We start from the raw sequence: 23,715 nt of genomic DNA on the forward strand, positions 1-23,715 counted from the left end.
GTAGTTTGCCACTCACCATCACGTATCTGCCCCCGTTATCCGCCACGATAGTCTTTGCCTCGAACATTACCCGCTTCCCCACTAATATAGCCACCCCCCTGTTTTTCGCATCTAGCCCCGAATGGAACACCTGCCCCACCCATCCTTTGCGTAGCCTAACCTGGTCTATCAGTTTCAGGTGCGTTTCCTGTAACATAACCACACCTGCCTTAAGTTTCTTAAGGTGTGCGAGTACCCGTGCCCTCTTTATCGGCCCGTTCAGCCCTCTCACGTTCCACGTGATCAGCCGAGTTGGGGGGCTTCCTACCCCCCCCCTTGTCGATTAGCCATCACCTTTTTCCAGCTCCTCACCCGGTTCCCACGCAGCTGTATCTCCCCCAGGCGGTGCCCCCCCGCCCATCCTCTCCCATACCAGCTCCCCCCTCTCCCCAGCAGCAGCAACCCAGTAATTCCCCCCTCCCACCCCCCCCGCTAGATCCCCCGCTAGCGTAATTACTCCCCCCATGTTGCTCCCAGAAGTCAGCAAACTCTGGCTGACCTCGGCTTCCCCCCGTGACCTCGGCTCGCACCGTGCGACGCCCCCTCCTTCCTGCTTCTCTATTCCCGCCATGATTATCATAGCGCGGGAACCAAGCCCGCGCTTCTCCCTTGGCCCCGCCCCCAATGGCCAACGCCCCATCTCCTCCACCTCCCCTCCTCCCCCCATCACCACCTGTGGGAGAGAGAAAAGTTACCACATCGCAGGATTAGTACATAAAACCCCTCTTTGCCCCCCACATTCGCCCCACCACTTTGTTCGAACGTTCTTTTTAATAACCCGCTCATTCCAGTTTTTCTTCCACAATAAAAGTCCACGCTTCATCCGCCGTCTCAAAGTAGTGGTGCCTCCCTCGATATGTGACCCACAGTCTTGCCGGTTGCAGCATTCCAAATTTTATCTTCTTTTTATGAAGCACCGCCTTGGCCCGATTAAAGCTCGCCCTCCTTCTCGCCACCTCCGCACTCCAGTCTTGATAAACGCGGATCACCGCGTTCTCCCATTTACTGCTCCGAGTTTTCTTCGTCCATCTAAGGACCATTTCTCTATCCTTAAAACGGAGGAATCTCACCACTATGGCTCTGGGAATTTCTCCTGCTCTCGGTCCTCGTGCCATCACTCGGTATGCTCCCTCCACCTCCAACGGACCCGCCGGGGCCTCCGCTCCCATTAACGAGTGCAGCATCGTGCTCACATATGCCCCGACGTCCGCTCCCTCCACACCTTCAGGAAGACCAAGAATCCTCAGGTTGTTCCTCCTTGCGTTGTTTTCCAGTGCCTCCAACCTTTCCACACATCGTTTCTGATGTGCCTCCTGCGTCTCCGTCTTCACCACCAGGCCCTGTATATCGTCCTCATTCTCGGCTGCCTTTGCCTTCACGACCCGAAGCTCCCGCTCCTGGGTCTTTTGTTCCTCCTTTAGCCCTTCGATCGCCTGTAGTATCGGGGCCAACAGCTCTTTCTTCATTTCCTTTTTGATCTCTTCCACACAGCATTTCAAGAACTCTTGTTGTTCAGGGCCCCATGTTAAACTGCCACCTTCCGACGCCATCTTGGTTTTTGCTTGCCTTCCTTGCCGTTGTTCTAAAGGATCCACTGCAATCTGGCCACTCTCTCCTCCTTTTTCCATCCGTATCCAGGGGGGATTCCCTTCTGGTTTACCGCACAGTGTTTTTAGCCGTCAAAATTGCCGTTGGGGCTCCTATCAAGAGCCCAAAAGTCCGTTTCACAGGGAGCTGCCGAAACGTGCGACTCAGCTGGTCATCGCCGCACCCGGAAGTCCAGCTAGCCAATTTCTGATCCACATCTCTAAATCACCCTCAATCCCCAGCCTCCGTATTTTCTGCAATAGCCTACCGTGGGGAACCTTATCAAACGCTTTACTGAAATCCATATACACCACATCAACTACTCTACCCTCGTCTACCTGTTCAGCCACCTTCTCAAAGAACTCGATAAGGTTTGTGAGGCATGACCTACCCTTCACAAAGCCATGCTGACTATCCCTGATCATATTATTCCCATCTAGATGATTATAAATCTTGTCTCTTATAATCCCCTCCAAGACTTTACCCACAACAGACGTGAGGCTCACCGGTCAATAGTTGCCGGGGTTGTCCCTGCTCCCCTTCTTGAACAAAGGGACCACATTTGCTATCCTCCAGTCCTCTGGCACTATTCCTGTAGGCAATGATGACATAAAAATCAAAGCCAAAGGCTCAGCAATCTCTTCCCTGGCTTCCCAGAGAATCCGAGGATAAATCCCATCAGGCCCCGGGGACTTATCTATTTTCAGCCTGTCCAGAATTGCCAACACCTCTTCCCTAAGTACCTCAATGCCATCTATTCTAATAGCCTGGGTCTCAACATTCTCCTCCACAACATTCTCTTTTTCCTGAGTGAATACTGATGAAAAATATTCATTTAGTATCTCGCCTATCTCTTTAGACTCCACACACAACTTCCCATCCCTGTCCTTGACTGGTCCTACTCTGTCCCTAGTCATTCTTTTATTCCTGACATACCGATAGAAAGCTTTTGGGTTTTCCTTGATCCTACCTGCCAAATACTTCTCATGTCCCCTCCTTGCTCGTCTTAGCTCTCTCTTTAGATCCTTCCTCGCTACCTTGTAACTATCAAGCGCCCCAACTGAAACTTCACACCTCATCTTCACATAGGCCTCCCTCTTCCTCTTCACAAGAGATTCCACTTCTTTGGTAAACCACGGTTCCCTCGCTCTACGCCTTCCTCCCTGCCTGACCGGTACATACTTATCAAGAACACGCAGTAGCTGTTCCTTGAACAAACTCCACATATCCAGTGTGCCCAAGACTTGCAGCCTACTTCTCCAACCTACCCCCCCCCCAAGTCATGTCTAATGGCATCATAATTGCCCTTCCCCCAGCTATAACTCTTGCCCTGCGGGGTATACTTATCCCTTTCCATCATTAACGTAAATGTCTCCGAATTGTGGTCACTGTCCCCAAAGTGCTCACCTACCTCCAAATCTAACACCTGGCCTGGTTCATTACCCAAAACCTTTGTCTTCTTCCAGCTTGCCAATTTCTGATCCAAACTGCTAAATCACCCTGAATCACATGCCTCTGTATTTTCTGCAGTAGCCTACCATGGGGAACCTTATCAAACACTTTACTGAAATCCATATACACCACATCAACTGCTTTACCCTCATCCACCTGTTCGGTCACCTTCTCAAAGAACTCAATAAGGTTTGTGAGGCATGACCTCCCCTTCACAAAACCGTGTTGACTAATTCTAATCAAATTATTCCTTTCCAGATGATTATACATCCTATCTCTTATAAACCTTTCCAAGACTTTGCCCACAACAGAAGTAAGGCTCACTGGTCTATAGTTACCGGGGTTGTCTCTATTCCCCTTCTTGAACAAGGGGACAACATTTGCTATCCTCCAGTCTTCTGGCACTATTCCTGTAGACAAAGATGACTAAAAGATCAAAGCCAAAGGCTCAGCAATGTCCTCCCTAGCTTCCCAGAGAATCCTAGGATAAATCCCATCCGGCCCAGGGGACTTATCTATTTTCACACTTTCCAGAATTGCTAACACCTCCTCCTTATGAACCTCAAGCCCTTCTAGTCTAGTAGCCTGAATCTCAGTATTCTCCTCGACAACATTGTCTTTTTCCTGTCTGAATACTGATGAAAAATATTGATTTAGCACCTCTCCTATCTCCTCGGACTCCACGCACAACTTCCCACTACTGTCCTTGACTGGCCCTACTCTTACCCTAGTCATTCTTCTATTCCTGACAGATCTATAGAAAGCTTTAGGCTTATCCTTGATCCTACCTGCCAAGGACTTCTCATGTCCCCTCCTGGCTCTTCTTAGCTCTCTCTTTAGGTCCTTGCTGGCTAACTTGTAACTCTCAAGCGCCCTAACTGAATCTTCATGTCTCATCTTTACATAAGCCTCCTTCTTCCTCTTGACAAGTGATTCAACTACTTTAGTAAACAATGGTTCCCTCGCTCGACCACTTCCTCCCTGCCTGACCGGTACGTACTTATCAAGAACACGCAGTAGCTGTTCCTTGAACAAGCTCCACATTTCCATTGTGTCCACCCCCTGCAGTTTTCCTCTCCATCCGATGCATCCTAAGTCTTGCCTCATCGCATCATAATTGCCTTTCCCCCAGATATAGAACATAGAACATAGAACGATACAGCGCAGTACAGGCCCTTCGGCCCACGATGTTGCACTGAAACAAAAGCCATCTAACCTACACTATGCCATTATCATCCATATGTTTATCCAATAAACTTTTAAATGCCCTCAATGTTGGTGAGTTCACTACTGTTGCAGGTAGGGCATTCCACGGCCTCACTACTCTTTGCGTAAAGAACCTACCTCTGACCTCTGTCCTATATCTATTACCCCTCAGTTTAAAGCTATGCCCCCTCGTGCCAGCCATTTCCATCCGCGGGAGAAGGCTCTCACTGTCCACCCTATCCAACCCCCTGATCATTTTGTATGCCTCTATTAAGTCTCCTCTTAACCTTCTTCTCTCCAACGAAAACAACCTCAAGTCCATCAGCCTTTTCTCATAAGATTTTTCCTCCATACCAGGCAACACCCTGGTAAATCTCCTCTGCACCCACTCCAAAGCCTCCACGTCCTTCCTATAATGCGGTGACCAGAACTGTACGCAATACTCCAAATGCGGCCGTACCAGAGTTCTGTACAGCTGCAACATGACCTCCTGACTCCGGTGGGATTGGGTGGGATGGGAGGTGGGATTGGCTGGGATGGGAGGTGGGATTGGCTGGGATGGGAGGTGGGTTTGGGTGGATGGTAGTTGGGATTGGCTGGGATGGGAGTTGGGATTGGCTGGGATGGGAGTTGGGATTGGCTGGGATGAGAGGTGGGATTGGCTGGGATGGGAGGTGCGATGGGATGGGAGGTGGGATTGGCTGGGATGGGAGGTGGGTTTGGGTGGGATGGGTGTTGGGATTGGCTGGGATGGGAGTTGGGATTGGCTGCGATGGGAGGTGGGATGGGAGGTGGGATTGGCTGGGATGGGAGATGGGTTTGGTTGGGATGGGAGGTGGGATTGGCTGGGATGGGAGGTGGGATTGGCTGGGATGGGCGGTGTGTTTGGGTGGGAAGGGAGGTGGGTTTGGGTGGAATGGGAGTTGGGATTGGCTGGGATGGGAGGTGGGATTGGCTGGGATGGGAGGTGGGTTTGGGTGGGATGGGAGGTGGGATTGGCTGGGATGGGAGATGGGTTTGGTTGGGATGGGAGGTGGGATTGGCTGGGATGGGAGGTGGGATTGGCTGGGATGGGCGGTGTGTTTGGGTGGGAAGGGAGGTGGGTTTGGGTGGAATGGGAGTTGGGATTGGCTGGGATGGGAGGTGGGATTGGCTGGGATGGGAGGTGGGGTGGGAGGTGGGATTGGCTGGGATGGGAGATGGGTTTGGTTGGGATGGGAGGTGGGATTGGCTGGGATGGGAGGTGGGATTGGCTGGGATGGGCGGTGTGTTTGGGTGGGAAGGGAGGTGGGTTTGGGTGGAATGGGAGTTGGGATTGGCTGGGATGGGAGTTGGGTTTGGCTAGGATGGGAGGTGGGTTTGGGTGGGATGGGAGTTGGGATTGGCTGGGATTGGAGGTGGGATTGGCTGGGATGGGAGGTGGGATTGTATTTCTCCAACCTGATGACTCCCACAATCTCAGTGCTCACTTTCTCTTCCTGCTCCAGACGTCCTGCACAGAAATGTCCGGTCCTCAGAGCAGATCAGTCATCGCATTCAGCCCTCGCTGGAACCATTGCAGCGATTGCTTCGTTCCCCAGCCGAGATCCAGCATCGCCTGTCTCCGGAAACCGAACGGGAAAACTCCCGGAGCCTCATGCATACATCCGAGAGGAATCTCACCCCCAGATCTCAGGCGGAAAATACGCACAGCTCATCGCCTGATATCGAGCAAAGACTGTCCATTTCTCCAGTCGATGAGAACCATTGTCCACCAGGCACAGACTCCATGTTACAAGCTCATCGGACAAACGGTTTGCCAAAGGATAGCCCCCGTGTCATCCAATTAATAAACACTTCGATGATGAACCCGCTCATCCTCAACAGCCGACAGCCAACTGACTTCAGACCACGGATGGCAGAGCAGAATCCGCACAAGGACAAGCCCCTAAACCTCTCCCGGGAGGAACTGTTATACAGGAATCAGATGATGGTCCCCATACCAGCCCAGGACGAGACCCTCACACCTATTGGGAGAATTGCAGGTTGGTAAAAATATCCAGCCAGGGGGGCAGCAACCTCCAGCCACGGGGGATAAGGGGAATATCTTGGATCAGCTCATTGAGTTCAGGGATTTCACGGGTGAAGGGTCTTTACCCACACACATCCGGTAACGGTATCCATGCCAGTGCGGTTCACAGACTCAGGCAACACAGTCCTAAATCAGTATCAACGGCCAGCAGCTAAAACACAGTGACGGGCACTCAGAAAACCGCAGTCTCGCTCAGCCTGGTACATGTGGACAGCTGGCAGGACAGCTGATATGAGTTAATTCCGCATTGGCGTCAAAAAGACCCCTGCATTCTGACCATTCTGGGAGGGCAAGAAACTTGTCAGAATAACCCCAGGATCATCTCTCTGGGCTGTGTTATTGAGGTTTCTCTGGGTCTCTCTCTCGCTGGGCAGTGTTGTTGAGGATTCTCTGGGTCTCTCGCTGGGCAATGTTGTTGAGGATTCTCTGGGTCTCTCCCTGGGCAGTGTTGTTGAGGATTCTCTGGGTCTCTCTCTGGGCAGTGTTGTTGAGGATTCTCTGGGTCTCTCTCTCTGGGCAGTGTTGTTGAGGATTCTCTGGGTCTCTCTCTCTCTGGGCAGTATTGTTGAGGATTCTCTGGGTCTCTCTCTGGGCAGTGTTGTTGAGGATTCTCTGGGTCTCTCTCTGGGCAGTGTTGTTGAGGATTCTCTGGGTCTCTCTCTCTATCTGGGCAGTGTTGTTGAGGATTCTCTGGGTCTCTCTCTGGGCCGTGTTGTTGAGGATTCTCTGGGTCTCTCTCTCTCTGGGCAGTGTTGTTGAGGATTCTCTGGGTCTCTCTGGGCAGTGTTGTTGAGGATTCTCTGGGTCTCTCTGGGCAGTGTTGTTGAGGATTCTCTGGGTCTCTCTCTGGGCAGTGTTGTTGAGGATTCTCTGGGTCTCTCTCTCTGGGCAGTGTTGTTGAGGATTCTCTGGGTCTCTCTCTCTGGGCAGTGTTGTTGAGGATTCTCTGGGTCTCTCTCTCTCTGGGCAGTGTTGTTGAGGATTCTCTGGGTCTCTCTCTGGGCAGTGTTGTTGAGGGTTCTCTGGGTCTCTCTCTCTCTGGGCAGTGTTGTTGTGGATTCTCTGGGTCTCTCCCTGGGCAGTGTTGTTGAGGATTCTCTGGGTCTCTCTCTGGGCAGTGTTGTTGAAGATTCTCTGGGGCTCTCTCTCTCTCTGGGCAGTGTTGTTGAGGATTCTCTGGGTCTCTCTCTGGGCAGTGTTGTTGAGGATTCTCTGGGTCTCTCTCTGGGCAGTGTTGTTGAGGATTCTCTGGGTCTCTCTCTCTCTGGGCAGTGTTGTTGAGGATTCTCTGGGTCTCTCTCTGGGCAGTGTTGTTGAGGATTCTCTGGGTCTCTCTCTCTCTGGGCAGTGTTGTTAAGGATTCTCTGGGTCTCTCTGGGCAGTGTTGTTGAGGATTCTCTGGTTCTCTCTGGGCAGTGTTGTTGAGGATTCTCTGGGTCTCTCTCTCTGGGCAGTGTTGTTGAGGATTCTCTGGGTCTCTCTCTCTGGGCAGTGTTGTTGAGGATTCTCTGGGTCTCTCTCTCTGGGCAGTGTTGTTGAGGATTCTCTGGGCCTCTCTCTCTGGGCAGTGTTGTTGAGGATTCTCTGGGTCTCTCGGTCTGGGCAGTGTTGTTGAGGATTCTCTGGGTCTCTCTCTCTCTCGGCAGTGTTGTTGAGGATCCTCTGGGTCTCTCTCTCTGGGCAGTGTTGTTGAGGATTCTCTGGGTCTCTCTCTCTGGGCAGTGTTGTTGAGGATTCTCTGGGTCTCTCTGGGCAGTGTTGTTGAGGATTCTCTGGGTCTCTCTGGGCAGTGTTGTTGAGGATTCTCTGGGTCTCTCTCTGGGCAGTGTTGTTGAGGATTCTCTGGGTCTCTCTGGGCAGTGTTGTTGAGGATTCTCTGGGTCTCTCCCTGGGCAGTATTGTTGAGGATTCTCTGGGTCTCTCTCTCTGGGCAGTGTTGTTGAGGATTCTCTGGGTCTCTCTCTGGGCAGTGTTGTTGAGGATTCTCTGGGTCTCTCTCTGGGCAGTGTTGTTGAGGATTCTCTGGGTCTCTCGGTCTGGGCAGTGTTGTTGAGGATTCTCTGGGTCTCTCTCTCTCTGGGCAGTGTTGTTGAGGATTCTCTGGGTCTCTCTCTCTCTGGGCAGTGTTGTTGAGGATTCTCTGGGTCTCTCTCTCTGGGCAGTGTTGTTGAGGATTCTCTGGGTCTCTCTCTGGGCAGTGTTGTTGAGGATTCTCTGGGTCTCACTCTCTGGGCAGTGTTGTTGAGGATTCTCTGGGCCTCTCTCTCTGGGCAGTGTTGTTGAGGATTCTCTGGGTCTCTCGGTCTGGGCAGTGTTGTTGAGGATTCTCTGGGTCTCTCTCTCTCTGGGCAGTGTTGTTGAGGATTCTCTGGGTCTCTCTCTCTGGGCAGTTTTGTTGAGGATTCTCTGTGTCTCTCTCTAGGCAGTGTTGTTGAGGATTCTCTGGGTCTCTCGGTCTGGGCAGTGTTGTTGAGGATTCTCTGGGTCTTTCTCTGGGCAGTGTTGTTGAGGATTCTCTGGGTCTCTCTCTGGGCAGTGTTGTTGAGGATTCTCTGTGTCTCTCGGTCTGGGCAGTGTTGTTGAGGATTCTCTGGGTCTCTCTCTGGGCAGTGTTGTTGAGGATTCTCTGGGTCTCTCTCTGTGGGCAGTGTTGTTGAGGATTCTCTGGGTCTCTCTCTCTCTGGGCAGTGTTGTTGAGGATTCTCTGGGTCTCACTCTCTGGGCAGTGTTGTTGAGGATTCTCTGGGTCTCTCTCTCTCTGGGCAGTGTTGTTGAGGATTCTCTGGGTCTCTCGGTCTGGGCAGTGTTGTTGAGGATTCTCTGGGTGTCTCTCTCAGGGCAGTGTTGTTGAGGTTCTCTTGGTCTCTCTGTGTGGGCAGTGTTGTTGAAGATTCTCTGTGTCTCTCTCTGGGCAGTGTTGTTGAGGATTCTCTGGGTCTCCCTCTGGGCAGTGTTGTTGAGGATTCTCTGGGTGTCTCTCTCAGGGCAGTGTTGTTGAGGTTCTCTCGGTCTCTCTGTGTGGGCAGTGTTGTTGAGGATTCTCTGGGTCTCTCTCTGGGCAGTGTTGTTGAGGATTCGCTGGGTCTCTCTCTCTGGTCAGTGTTGTTGAGGATTCTCTGGGTCTCTCTCTGGGCAGTGTTGTTGAGGATTCTCTGGGTCTCTCTCTCTGGGCAGTGTTGTTGAAGATTCTCTGTGTCTCTCTCTGGGCAGTGTTGTTGAGGATTCTCTGGGTCTCTCTCTCTGGGCAGTGTTGTTGTGGATTCTCTGGGTCTCTCTCTCTGGGCAGTGTTGTTGAGGATTCTCTGGGTTTCTCTCTGGGCAGTGTTGTTGAGGATTCTCTGGGTCTCTCTCTGGGCAGTGTTGTTGAGGATTCTCTGGGTCTCTCTCTGGGCAGTGTTGTTGAGGATTCTCTGGGTCTCTCTCTCTCTGCGCAGTGTTGTTGAGGATTCTCTGGGTCTCTCTCTGGGCAGTGTTGTTGAGGATTCTCTGGGTCTCTCTCTGGGCAGTGTTGTTGGGGATTCTCTGGGTCTCTCTCTCTCTGCGCAGTGTTGTTGAGGATTCTCTGGGTCTCTCTCTGGGCCGTGTTGTTGAGGATTCTCTGTGTCTCTCTCTCTCTGGGCAGCATTGTTGAGGATTCTCTGGGTCTCTCTGGGCAGTGTTGTTGAGGATTCTCTGGGTCTCTATGGGCAGTATTGTTGAGGATTCTCTGGGTCTCTCTCTGGGCAGTGTTGTTGAGGATTCTCTGGGTCTCTCTCTCTCTGGGCAGTGTAGTTGAGGATTCTCTGTGTCTCTCTCTCTCTGGGCAGCATTGTTGAGGATTCTCTGGGTCTCTCTCTCTCTGGGCAGTGTTGTTGAGGATTCTCTGGGTCTCTCTCTCTCTGGGCAGTGTTGTTGAGGATTCTCTGGGTCTCTCTCTCTGGGCAGTGTTGTTGAGGATTCTCTGGGTCTCTCTCTCTGGGCAGTGTTGTTGAGGATTCTCTGGGTCTCTCTCTCTCTGGGCAGTATTGTTGAGGATTCTTTTGGTCTCTCTCTGGGCAATGTTGTTGAGGATTCTCTGGGTCTCTCTCTGGGCAGTGTTGTTGAGGATTCTCTGGGTCTCTCTCTCTCTGGGCAGTGCTGTTGAGGATTCTCTGGGTCTCTCTCTGGGCCGTGTTGAGGATTCTCTGGGTCTCTCTCTCTCTGGGCAGTGTTGTTGAGGATTCTCTGGATCTCTCTGGGCAGTGTTGTTGAGGATTCTCTGTGTCTCTCTGGGCAGTGTTGTTGAGGATTCTCTGGGTCTCTCTCTGGGCAGTGTTGTTGAGGATTCTCTGGGTCTCTCTCTCTGGGCAGTGTTGTTGAGGATTCTCTGGGTCTCTCTCTCTCTGGGCAGTGTTGTTGAGGATTCTCTGGGTCTCTCTCTGGGCAGTGTTGTTGAGGATTCTCTGGGTCTCTCTCTCTCTGGGCAGTGTTGTTGAGGATTCTCTGGGTCTCTCTCTGGGCAGTGTTGTTGAGGATTCTCTGGGTCTCTCTCTGGGCAGTGGTGTTGAGGATTCTCTGGGTCTCTCTCTCTCTGGGCAGTGTTGTTTAGGATTCTCTGGGTCTCTCTGGGCAGTGTTGTTGAGGAATCTCTGGGTCTCTCTCTGGGCAGTGTTGTTGAGGATTCTCTGGGTCTCTCTCTCTGGGCAGTGTTGTTGAGGATTCTCTGGGTCTCTCTCTGGGCCGTGTTGTTGAGGATTCTCTGGGTCTCTCTCTGGGTCGTGTTGTTGAGGATTCTCTGGTTCTCTCTGGGCAGTGTTGTTGAGGATTCTCTGGGTCATTCTCTGGGCAGTGTTGTTGAGGATTCTCTGGGTCATTCTCTGGGCAGTGTTGTTGAGGATTCTCTGGGTCATTCTCTGGGCAGTGTTGTTGAGGATTCTCTGGGTCTCTCTCTCTGGGCCGTGTTGTTCAAGATTCTCTGGGTCTCTCTGGGCAGTGTTGTTGAGGATTCTCTGGGTCTCTCTCTGGGCAGTGTTGTTGAGGATTCTCTGGGTCTCTCTGGGCAGTGTTGTTGAGGATTCTCTGGGTCTCTCCCTGGGCAGTATTGTTGAGGATTCTCTGGGTCTCTCTCTGGGCAGTATTGTTGAGGATTCTCTGGGTCTCTCTCTCTGGGCCGTGTTGTTGAGGATTCTCTGGGTCTCTCTCTCTGGGCAGTGTTGTTGAGGATTCTGTGGGTCTCTATGGGCAGTATTGTTGAGGATTCTCTGGGTATCTCTCTGGGCAGTGTTGTTGAGGATTCTCTGGGTCTCTCTCTCTGGGCAGTGTTGTTGAGAATTCTCTGGGTCTCTCTGGGCAGTGTTGTTGAGGATTCTCTGGGTCATTCTCTGGGCAGTGTTGTTGAGGATTCTCTGGGTCTCTCTCTGGGCAGTGTTGTTGAGAATTCGCTGGGTCTCTCTCTCTCTGGGCATTGTTGTTGAGGGTTCGCTGGGTCTCTCTCTCTCTAGGCAGTGTTGTTGAGGATTCTCTGGGTCTCTCTGTGCAGTGTTGTTGAGGATTCTCTGTGTCATTCTCTGGGCAGTGTTGTTGAGGATTCTCTGGGTCATTCACTGGGCAGTGTTGTTGTGGATTCTCTGGGTCTCTCTCTGGGCAGTGTTGTTGAGGATTCTCTGGGTCTCTCTCTGGGCAGCGTTGTTGAGGTTTCTCTGGGTCTCTCTGGGCAGTGTTGTTGAGGATTCTCTGGGTCTCTCTCTGGGCAGTGTTGTTGAGGATTCTCTGGGTCTCTCTCTGGGCAGTGTTGTTGAGGATTCTCTGGGTCTCTCTCTGGGCAGTGTTGTTGAGGATTCTCTGGGTCTCTCTCTCTGGGCAGTGTTGTTGAGGATTCTCTGGGTCTCTCTCTCTGGGCAGTATTGTTGAGGATTCTCTGGGTCTCTCTCTGGGCAGTGTTGTTGAGGATTCTCTGGGTCTCTCTCTGGGCCGTGTTGTTGAGGATTTTCTGAGTCTCTCTCTATGGGCAGTGTTGTTGAGGATTCTCTGGGTCTCTCTGGGCAGTTTTGTTGAGTATTCTCTGGGTCTCTCTCTCTCTGGGCAGTGTTGTTGAGGATTCTCTGGGTCTCTCTCTCTGGGCAGTGTTGTTGAGGATTCTCTGGGTCTCTCTCTCTGGGCAGTGTTGTTGAGGATTCTCTGGTTTGCCTATACCCTTAATTTACTCTTTTTTCCTCTTCAACCTTGACTTATTTCTGATATTGGCAGGAGTCATATGGAGCTGAATGCTCCCTTTACATATCTGTTAGATTCAGCATTCCAGCCTAATGCTCCCTCCCAATCTCACGCTGCCAGCTGTTTCTGTACTCTCAGTTGTGAATGTCGGGTAACTGGTAACTGAGGTAGACAGCCTCCTTACTGTGAAGACAGATTTCTCACACTGCAAGTGGGCACCAACTCAGAGAAATGTTTGAGTGCTGCCTCAGGGTTCCCTAGATGCTCTCGTTCAGTCGCCCGCATGACCCCCACGTCATCTAAGTAAATCGGCACGCACTGCAACCCCCTCAGGATGTTCTCCATTGAGATGTAGCACAGGCAGAGGACACCCCGAAAGGTGGCCAGGTGTACTCGTTCAGTCCTCTGATTTATTGTAACTAATTTTCTGGATGCTGCATCCAACTCAAGCTGTAAATACGCGTGGCTCAGATCGAGCACCGTGAACGGGTGTCCACCATCGCCTCTGTGTAAAGATCCTCAATGCAGGCCATGGGGTAGCGATTCAACCTTGAAACCATTTTCAGGTGAGCTTCTAGACCTTGCATAACTACACTGCCTTGTCCAGTTTTAATACTGGCACCACCTGCGCTGCCCAATCCGCAAAGCATACGGGCCCGATGATACCCAGAGTTTCCAGTCAACAGAGTTCAGTTTCGACTGTTTCCAACAATGCATTGGGGACTGGGCGTGCCTGGAAATACCGAGGCTGGGCTCCCAAATCGGCATGAATGTGAGCTCTTACCTTCCCCACTCCGGGTAGAAATACTTCGGGGTACTTGCCCAACACTCCACTTCAGCCCCCACACCCCTTGGATGCATTGCCATATTATTTGTAAATGGCTTCACCAATCACTGGCCACAAGCTGGAGCCTTGCCCTCTGAGGCGCGCCGAATGGTGACCATAAACCAACAGGGTCACCGTGGTACCCGCAATGTCCAATGGCTCACCAGTACAGGTGGGCAGCCTAGTCATGCTATTGGTCAGGTCCAAGTCTAATGTGGTTGAATGTCTTCCGTCCCACAATGCCAGTGTCCAGCTCCTTGTCCAACGAATGCCCGTTTCCCTGCGCTGTGATCCTTATGAGGCCACCCAGGGAGGTTGCTATGCAGGCAGCCATCTTCGTCAGATTCTTCCAAGTGGAAGATGCAGGCTCTCGGCTGATGCCAACCTCCATTGGGGGGGCCTGGATCTCTGGTTGGTCTGTGGTCTGAGCTCCCGCCTGGGCCACATGTCCTGCAGCGACCTGGCTCACCCTCAGCGGATTACGGGCAAATTTCTACTCCGGAAAACTCAGCCTTCGCCCAATGGGTCGGGTCATTACCACACTCCGTCCAGGGCAGGGTAGCAGTCTGGTGAGGGGTCCTGCGCCGGGCAGGTTTTTTTGGGGAGGATCACGCCCCATGTGTCCCCACCTGCCCCAATCCCCTGATGGTGCCAGCCTACTCTTCCCACCCCACCCAGACCCCCCCTTTCCCTCCACCCCCCACCCCCACCCCAGTGCCCTCTCAGTGATCGGCGTCTAGGTATGTCCCCAGGATGCACATCAGAGGTTGGAGGCATCCTGCTGCCTACCATGTCGCATTGCCTCCGATGCCCCTGATGGGCATCCTGTCGGGCCGGAGGGCCCCGGCCCACTTGCCGGCGGCACATGCCCCGCCATGCCACTCTGTTCCAGGTACTGACTCCGAGCCGCACCCTTGTCAGTGGGGTGGGTCTCGGGGGAGCAGGTGGCCACTCTGTAGGGTGGCTCCGGTTTGGAACCCAGCGCTCCCTGCTCCCGGTCGGTTACCACAGTGCCCTGGGGTGTCACCTCGGGACAGAGGAGCAGCTGGATCGAGCCCCGGCTGCCCTTGCAGCATCTGGCTCTGCCAGCCCTGGCAATGTCTGCACCACGGTGTCAACTCACTCGGCAATGCTCTGGAGCACTCCGGCATTGCCCCCTAGCGACCGTGACACGTCCCCTAGCGACCGTGACACGTCCCCTAGCGACCGTGACACGTCCCCTAGCGACCGTGACACGTCCACTAGTGACCGTGACACGTCCCCTAGCGACCGTGAGATGTCGCGCAGCGCCTCGCCTATACCCACCTGTGACTGGGACACGTCCCCTAGCGACCGTGACACGTCCCCTAGCGACCGTGACACGTCCCCTAGCGACCGTGACACGTCCCCTAGCGACCGTGACACGTCCACTAGTGACCGTGACACGTCCCCTAGCGACCGTGAGATGTCGCGCAGCGCCTCGCCAATACCCACCTGTGACTGGGACACGTCCCCTAGCGACCGTGACACGACCCTAGCGACCGTGACACGTCCCCTAGCGACCGTGACACGTCCCCTAGCGACCGTGACACGTCGCACAGTGCCTCGCCAATACCCACCTGTGACTGGGACACGTCCCCTAGCGACCGTGACACGTCCCCTAGCGACCGTGACACGTCCCCTAGCGACCGTGACACGTCCCCTAGCGACCGTGACACGTCGCACAGTGCCTCGCCAATACACACCTGTGACTGGGACATGTCCCCTAGCGACCGTGACACGTCGCACAGCGCCTAGCCTATACCCACCTGTGACTGGGATACGTCCCCTAGCGACCGTGACACGTCGCGCAGTGCCTCGCCTATACCCACCTGTGACTGGGACACGTTCCCTAGCGACCGTGACACGTCGCACAGCGCCTAGCCTATACCCACCTGTGACTGGGACACGTTCCCTAGCGACCGTGACACGTCGCACAGCGCCTAGCCTATACCCACCTGTGACTGGGACACGTTCCCTAGCGACCGTGACACGTCCCCTAGCGACCGTGACACGTCGCGCAGTGCCTCGCCAATACCCACCTGTGACTGGGACACGTCCCCTAGCGACCGTGACACGTCCCCTAGCGACCGTGACACGTCCCCTAGCGACCGTGACACGTCCCCTAGCGACCGTGACACGTCCACTAGTGACCGTGACACGTCCCCTAGCGACCGTGAGATGTCGCGCAGCGCCTCGCCAATACCCACCTGTGACTGGGACACGTCCCCTAGCGACCGTGACACGACCCTAGCGACCGTGACACGTCCCCTAGCGACCGTGACACGTCCCCTAGCGACCGTGACACGTCGCACAGTGCCTCGCCAATACCCACCTGTGACTGGGACACGTCCCCTAGCGACCGTGACACGTCCCCTAGCGACCGTGACACGTCCCCTAGCGACCGTGACACGTCCCCTAGCGACCGTGACACGTCGCACAGTGCCTCGCCAATACACACCTGTGACTGGGACATGTCCCCTAGCGACCGTGACACGTCGCACAGCGCCTAGCCTATACCCACCTGTGACTGGGATACGTCCCCTAGCGACCGTGACACGTCGCGCAGTGCCTCGCCTATACCCACCTGTGACTGGGACACGTTCCCTAGCGACCGTGACACGTCGCACAGCGCCTAGCCTATACCCACCTGTGACTGGGACACGTTCCCTAGCGACCGTGACACGTCGCACAGCGCCGAGCCTATACCCACCTGTGACTGGGACACGTTCCCTAGCGACCGTGACACGTCCCCTAGCGACCGTGACACGTCGCGCAGTGCCTCGCCAATACCCACCTGTGACTGGGACACGTTCCCTAGCGACCGTGAGATGTCGCGCAGCGCCTCGCCTATACCCACCTGTGACTGGGACACGTTCCCTAGCGACCGTGACACGTCGCACAGTGCCTCGCCTATACCCATCTGTGACTGGGACACGTTCCCTAGCGACCGTGACACGTCCCCTAGCGACCGTGACACGTCGCGCAGTGCCTCGCCAATACCCACCTGTGACTGGGACACGTCCCCTAGCGACCGTGACACGTCGCACAGCGCCTCGCCTATACCCACCTGTGACTGGGACATGTTCCCTAGCGACCGTGACACGTCCCCTAGCGACCGTGACACGTCCCCTAGCGACCGTGATACGTCCCCTAGCGACCGTGACACGTCCACTAGTGACCGTGACACGTCCCCTAGCGACCGTGAGATGTCGCGCAGCGCCTCGCCAATACCCACCTGTGACTGGGACACGTCCCCTAGCGACCGTGACACGTCCCCTAGCGACCGTGACACGTCGCACAGTGCCTCGCCTATACCCACCTGTGACTGGGACACGTTCCCTAGCGACCGTGACACGTCGCACAGCGCCTAGCCTATACCCACCTGTGACCGTGACACGTCCCCTAGCGACCGTGACACGTCCACTAGTGACCGTGACACGTCCCCTAGCGACCGTGACACGTCGCACAGTGCCTCGCCTATACCCACCTGTGACTGGGACACGTCCCCTAGCGACCGTGACACGTCCCCTAGCGACCGTGACACGTCCCCTAGCGACCGTGACACGTCCACTAGTGACCGTGACATGTCCCCTAGCGACCGTGAGATGTCGCGCAGCGCCTCGCCTATACCCACCTGTGACTGGGACACGTCCCCTAGCGACCGTGACACGTCCCCTAGCGACCGTGACACGTCCACTAGCGACCGTGACACGTCGCACAGTGCCTCGCCAATACCCACCTGTGACTGGGACACGTCCCCTAGCGACCGTGACACGTCCCCTAGCGACCGTGACACGTCCCCTAGCGACCGTGACACGTCGCACAGTGCCTCGCCTATACCCACCTGTGACTGGGACACGTCCCCTAGCGACCGTGACACGTCCCCTAGCGACCGTGACACGTCCACTAGCGACCGTGACACGTCGCACAGTGCCTAGCCTATACCCACCTGTGACTGGGACACGTCCCCTAGCGACCATGACATGCCGCACAGTGCCTCGCCTACACCCACCTGTGACTGGGACACGTCCCCTAGCGACCGTGACATAAAGAACAAAGAAATGTACAGCACAGGAACAGGCCCTTCGGCCCTCCAAGCCCGTGCTGACCATGCTGCCCGACTAAACTACAATCTTCTACACTTCCTGGGTCCGTATCACTCTCTTCCCATCCTATTCATGTATTTGTCAAGATGCCCCTTAAATGTCACTACCGTCCCTGCTTCCACCACCTCCTCCGGTAGCGAGTTCCAGGCACCCATTACCCTCTGCGTAAAAAAACTTGCCTCGTACATCTACTCTAAACCTTGCCCCTCTCACCTTAAACCTATGCCCCCTAGTAATTGACCCCTCTACCCTGGGGAAAAGCCTCTGACTATCCACTCTGTCAATGCCCCTCATAATTTTGTATACCTCTATCAGGTCTCCCCTCAACCTCCTTCGTTCCAATGAGAACAAACCGAGTTTATTCAACCGCTCCTCATAGCTAATGCCCTCCATACCAGGCAACATTCTGGTAAATCTCTTCTGCACCCTCTCTAAAGCCTCCACATCCTTCTGGTAGTGCGGCGACCAGAATTGAACACTATACAGCTGCAACATAGAACATAGAACAATACAGCGCAGTACAGGCCCTTCGGCCCACGATGTTGCACCGAAACAAAAGCCATCTAACCTACACTATACCATTATCATCCATATGTTTATCCAATAAACTTTTAAATGCCCTCAATGTTGGCGAGTTCACCACTGTAGCAGGTAGGGCATTCCACGGCCTCACTACTCTTTGCGTAAAGAACCTACCCCTTACCTCTGTCCGATATCTATTACCCCTCAGTTTAAGGCTATGTCCCCTCGTGCTAGCCATTTCCATCCGCGGGAGAAGGCTCTCACTGTCCACCCTATCTAACCCTCTGATCATTTTGTATGCCTCTATTAAGTCTCCTCTTAACCTTCTTCTCTCTAACGAAAACAACCTCAAGTCCATCAGCCTTTCCTCATAAGATTTTCCCTCCATACCAGGCAACATCCTGGTAAATCTCCTCTGCACCCGTTCCAAAGCCTCCACGTCCTTCCTATAATGCGGTGACAAGAACTGTACGCAATACTCCAAATGCGGCCGTACCAGAGTTCTGTACAGCTGCAACATGACCTCCTGACTCCGGAACTCAATCCCTCTACCAATAAAGGCCAACACTCCATAGGCCTTCTCCACCACCCTATCAACCTGGGTGGCAACTTTCAGGGATCTATGTACATGGACACCTAGATCCCTCTGCTCATCCACACTTTCAAGAACTTTTCCATTAGCCAAATATTCCACATTCCTGTTTTTCCTTCCAAAGTGAATCACCTCACACTTCTCTACATTAAACTCCATTTGCCACCTCTCAGCCCAGCACTGCAGCTTATCTATATCCCTCTGTAACCTGCTACTTCCTTCCACACTATCGACAACACCACCGACTTTAGTATCGTCTGCAAATTTACTCACCCACCCTTCTGCGCCTTCCTCTAGGTCATTGATAAAAATGACGAACAGCAACGGCCTCAGAACAGATCCTTGTGGTACTCCACTTGTAACTGAACTCCATTCTGAACATTTCCCATCAACCACCACCCTCTGTCTTCTTTCAGCTAGCCAATTTCTGATCCACATCTCTAAATCACCCTCAATCCCCAGCCTCCGTATTTTCTGCAATAGCCTACCGTGGGGAACCTTATCAAACGCTTTGCTGAAATCCATATACACCACATCAACTGCTCTACCCTCGTCTACCTGTTCAATCACCTTCTCAAAGAACTCAATAAGGTTTGTGAGGCATGACCTACCCTTCACAAAGCCATGCTGACTATCCCTGATCATATTATTCCTATCTAGATGATTATAAATCTTGTCTCTTATAATCCCCTCCAAGACTTTACCCACTACAGACGTGAGGCTCACCGGTCTCTAGTTGCCGGGGTTGTCTCTGCTCCCCTTTTTGAACAAAGGGACCACATTTGCTATCCTCCAGTCCTCTGGCACTATTCCTGTATCCAATGATGACATAAAAATCAAAGCCAATGGTCCAGCAATCTCTTCCCTGGCCTCCCAGAGAATCCTAGGATAAATCCCATCAGGTCCCGGGGACTTATCTATTTTCAGCCTGTCCAGAATTGCCAACACCTCTTCCCTACGTACCTCAATGCCATCTAATCTATTTACCTGGATCTCAGCATTCTCCTCCACAACATTATCTTTTTCCTGAGTGAATACTGACGAAAAATATTCATTTAGTATCTCGCCTATCTCTTCAGACTCTACACACAACTTCCCATCCCTGTCCTTGACTGGTCCTACTCTGTCCCTAGTCATTCGCTTATTCCTGACATACCTATAGAAAGCTTTTGGGTTTTCCTTGAGCCTTCCTGCCAAATACGTCTCATGTCCCCTCCTTGCTCGTCTTAGCTCTCTCTTTAGATCCTTCCTCGCTACCTTGTAACTATCCATCGCCCCAACTGAAACTTCACACCTCATCTTCACATAGGCCTCCTTCTTCCTCTTAACAAGAGATTCCACTTCTTTGGTAAACCACGGTTCCCTCGCTCGGCACCTTCCTCCCTGCCTGACCGGTACATACTTATCAAGAACACGCAGTAGCTGATCCTTGAACAAGCTCCACTTATCCAGTGTGTCCAACACTTGCAGCCTACTTCTGCACCTTATCCCCCCCAAGTCACGTCTAATGGCATCATAATTGCCCTTCCCCCTGCGGTGTATACTTATCCCTTTCCAACTCTTGCCCTGCGGTGTATACTTATCCCTTTCCATCCTTAACGTAAACGTCACCGAATTGTGGTCACTGTCCCCAAAGTGCTCACCTACCTCCAAATCCAACACCTGGCCTGGTCCATTACCCAAAACCAAATCCAATGTGGCCTCGCCTCTTGTTGGCCTGTCAACAAACTGTGTCAGGAAACCCTCCTGCACACACTGTACAAAAAACGACCCATCTATTGTACTCGAACTATATCTTTTCCAGTCAATATTTGGAAAGTTAAAGTCTCCCATAATAACTACCCTATTACTTTCGCTCTTATCCAGGATCATCCTCGCCATCCTTTCCTCTACATCCCTAGAACTATTTGGAGGCCTATAGAAAACTCCCAACAGGGTGACCTCTCCTTTCCTGTTTCTAACCGCAGCCCATACTACCTCGGAAGATGAGTCCCCATCTAGCATCCTCTCCGCCACCGTAATACTGCTCTTGACTAGCAGCGCCACACCTCCCCCTCTTTTGCCTCCTTCTCTGAGCTTACTAAAACACCTAAACCCCGGAACCTGCAACATCCATTCCTGTCCCTGCTCTATCCATGTCTCCGAAATGGCCACAACATCGAAGTCCCAGGTACCAACCCATGCTGCCAGTTCCCCTACCTTATTTCGTATACTCCTGGCATTGAAGTAGACACACTTCAAACCACCTACCTGAACACTGGACCCCTCCTGCGACGTCAAATCTGAGCTCCTGACCTCTATACTCTCATTCTCTCTTACCCTAAAACTACAATCCAGGTTCCCATGCCCCTGCTGCATTAGTTTAAACCCCCCCAAAGAGCACTAACAAATCTCCCCCCCAGGATATTTGTGCCCCGCAGGTTCAGATGTAGACCATCCTGTCTGTAGAGGTCCCACCTTCTCCAGAAAGAGCCCCAGTTATCCAGAAATCTGAATCCCTCCCGCCTGCACCATCCCTGTAGCCACGTGTTTAATTGCTCTCTCTCCCTATTCCTCATCTCACTATCACGTGGCACGGGCAACAACCCAGAGATAACAACTCTTTGTTCTAGTTCTGAGCTTCCATCCTAGCTCCCTGAAAGCCTGCCTGACATCCTTATCCCCTTTCCTACCTATGTCGTTAGTGCCAATGTGGACCACGACTTGGGGCTGCTCCCCCTTCCCCTTAAAGACCCGGAAAACACGATCCGAGACATCACGTACCCTTGCACCTGGGAGGCAACATACCAAACGTGAGTCTCTCACGCTCCCACAAAATCTCCTATCTCTGCCCCTGATTATAGAGTCCCCAATTACTAATGCTCTGCTCCTCTCCCCCCTTCCCTTCTGAGCAACAGGGACAGACTCTGTGCCAGAGGCCCGTACCCCATGGCTTACCCCTGGTAAGTCCCCCCCCCACAAGTATCCAAAGCGGTATACTTGTTTCTCAGGGGAACGACCGCAGGGGATCCCTGCACTGACTGTTTTTTCCCCGTCCCTCTTACAGTTACCCATCTATCTCCAATCTTTGGTGTAACTAATTCCCTGAAGCTGCTATCTATGACCCCCTCTGCCTCCCGAATGATCCGAAGTTCTTCCAACTCCAGCTCCAGTTCCCTAACTCGGTCTTGGAGGAGCTGGAGATGGCAGCACTTCCTGCAGGTAAAATCAGCAGGGACACTAACGGCATCCCTCACCTCAAACATCCTGCAGGAGGAACATTGCACTCCCTTCCCTGCCATTCCTCTAACGTTCTACCAAGATCTGGCTAACAACTAAATTTAAAAAATTTTATATATAAAAAAAAAAATTATTAATAACAATAATAAAATATGGCACTTACCTCACACCAATGGGTTTTATTATTAGGTTAGAGGAGGAGGGCGGGTGGGAGACACTACACGTGTAGTGTCTCGGGTTTCCTCTCCACCAGAATTTATTGGTGAGGGTCTTCCCAGAAGTCCGCGGGTCGACTTCCTGTTCCCGCCTTAAACACTAGAATTTTTAAAAAAAATTTAAAGGAGAGTCTTACCTCCCAGAAATCACTTCCGCACTGCCCCCGCTGAAATGGACTAGCCTGCTCCGCTACTGCTGAAATCGACTTGGCCTGCAAGGTAAGTAAGTTGTTAATCTGTACTCACCTCACCCCAGGCAGCGACCTTTTAAACGGTCCCCTCTGCCTCGCAGCTCCCGCGCTGTTTCAAATTCCCGCGCTGATTCTAAGGTCCCAGCTCTCACTCCCGAACTCAACAGCTGACCTGCAAGGTAAGCAAGTTAATCTGTACTTACCTCACCCCAGGCAGCGACCTTTTAAATGGTCCCCTCTGCCTCGCAGCTCCCGCGCTTTTTCAAAATTCCCGCGCCGATTCTAAGGTCCCAGCTCTCACTCCCGAACTCAACAGCTGACCTGCAAGGTAAGCAAGTTAATCTGTACTCACCTCACCACAGACAGCGACCTTTTAAATGGTCCCCTCTGCCTCGCAGCCCCCGCGCTTTTTCAAAATTCCCGCGCTGATTCTAAGGTCCCAGCTCTCACTCCCGAACTCAACAGCTGACCTGCAAGGTAAGCAAGTTAATCTGTACTCCTATGACTTGCCAATTCTTATACTCAATGCCCCGGCCAATGAAGGCAAGCATGCCGTATGCCTTCGCGACTACCTTCTCCACCTGTGTTGCCCCTTTCAGTGACCTGTGGACCTGTACTCCTAGATCTCTTTGACTTTCAATACTCTTGAGGGTTCTACCATTCACTGTATATTCCCTACCTGCATTAGACCTTCCAAAATGCATTACCTAACATTTGTCCGGATTAAACTCCATCTGCCATCTCTCCGCCCAAGTCTCCAAACAATCTAAATCCTGCTGTATCCTCTGACAGTCCTCATCGCTATCCGCAATTCCACTAACCTTTGTGTCGTCTGCAAACTTACTGATCAGACCAGTTACATTTTCCTCCAAATCATTTATATATGCTACAAACAGCAAAGGTCCCAGCTCTGATCCCTGTGGAACACCACTGGTCACAGCCCTCCAATTAGAAAAGCATCCTTCCATTGCTACTCTATGACCTGGCCAGTTCTGTATCCACCTTGCCAGCTCACCCCTGATCCCGTGTGACTTCACCTTTTGTACTAGTCTACCATGAGGGACCTTGTCAAAGGCCTTACTGAAGTCCATATCGACAACATCCACTGCCCTACCTGCATCAATCATCTTAGTGACCTCCTCGAAAAACTCTATCAAGTTAGTGAGACACGACCTCCCCTTCACAAAACCATGCTGCCTCTCACTAATACGTCCATTTGCTTCCAAATGGGAGTAGATCCTGTCTCGAAGAATTCTCTCCAGTAATTTCCCTACCACTGAAGTAAGGCTCACCGGCCTGTAGTTCCCTGGATTATCCTTGCTACCCTTCTTAAACAGAGGAACAACATTGGCTATTCTCCAGTCCTCCTGGACATCACCTGAAGACAGTGAGGATCCAAAGATTTCTGTCAAGGCCTCAGCAATTTCCTCTCCAGCCTCCTTCAGTATTCTGGTTTCTTCTCTTTGGTGAATACTGATGCAAAGTATTCATTTAGTA

The 23,715-nt window shown here is 52.7% G+C and overlaps 1 protein-coding gene across 1 annotated transcript in view; it reads left to right on the forward strand.

Moving 5' to 3' along the window:
* Positions 1–23,715, forward strand: part of LOC140396094 (transcription factor ETV6-like) — a 140,138-nt gene that overhangs the window by 68,948 nt on the left and 47,475 nt on the right. Inside the window, exon 5 of the mRNA XM_072484205.1 lies at positions 5,772–6,308. Coding sequence (XP_072340306.1) covers positions 5,772–6,308 — 537 coding nt within the window. The remainder of the gene's footprint in view (positions 1–5,771; positions 6,309–23,715) is intronic.

The sequence above is a fragment of the Scyliorhinus torazame genome, chromosome 19 (assembly GCF_047496885.1).
Source record: "Scyliorhinus torazame isolate Kashiwa2021f chromosome 19, sScyTor2.1, whole genome shotgun sequence".
Lineage (NCBI taxonomy): Eukaryota > Metazoa > Chordata > Chondrichthyes > Carcharhiniformes > Scyliorhinidae > Scyliorhinus > Scyliorhinus torazame.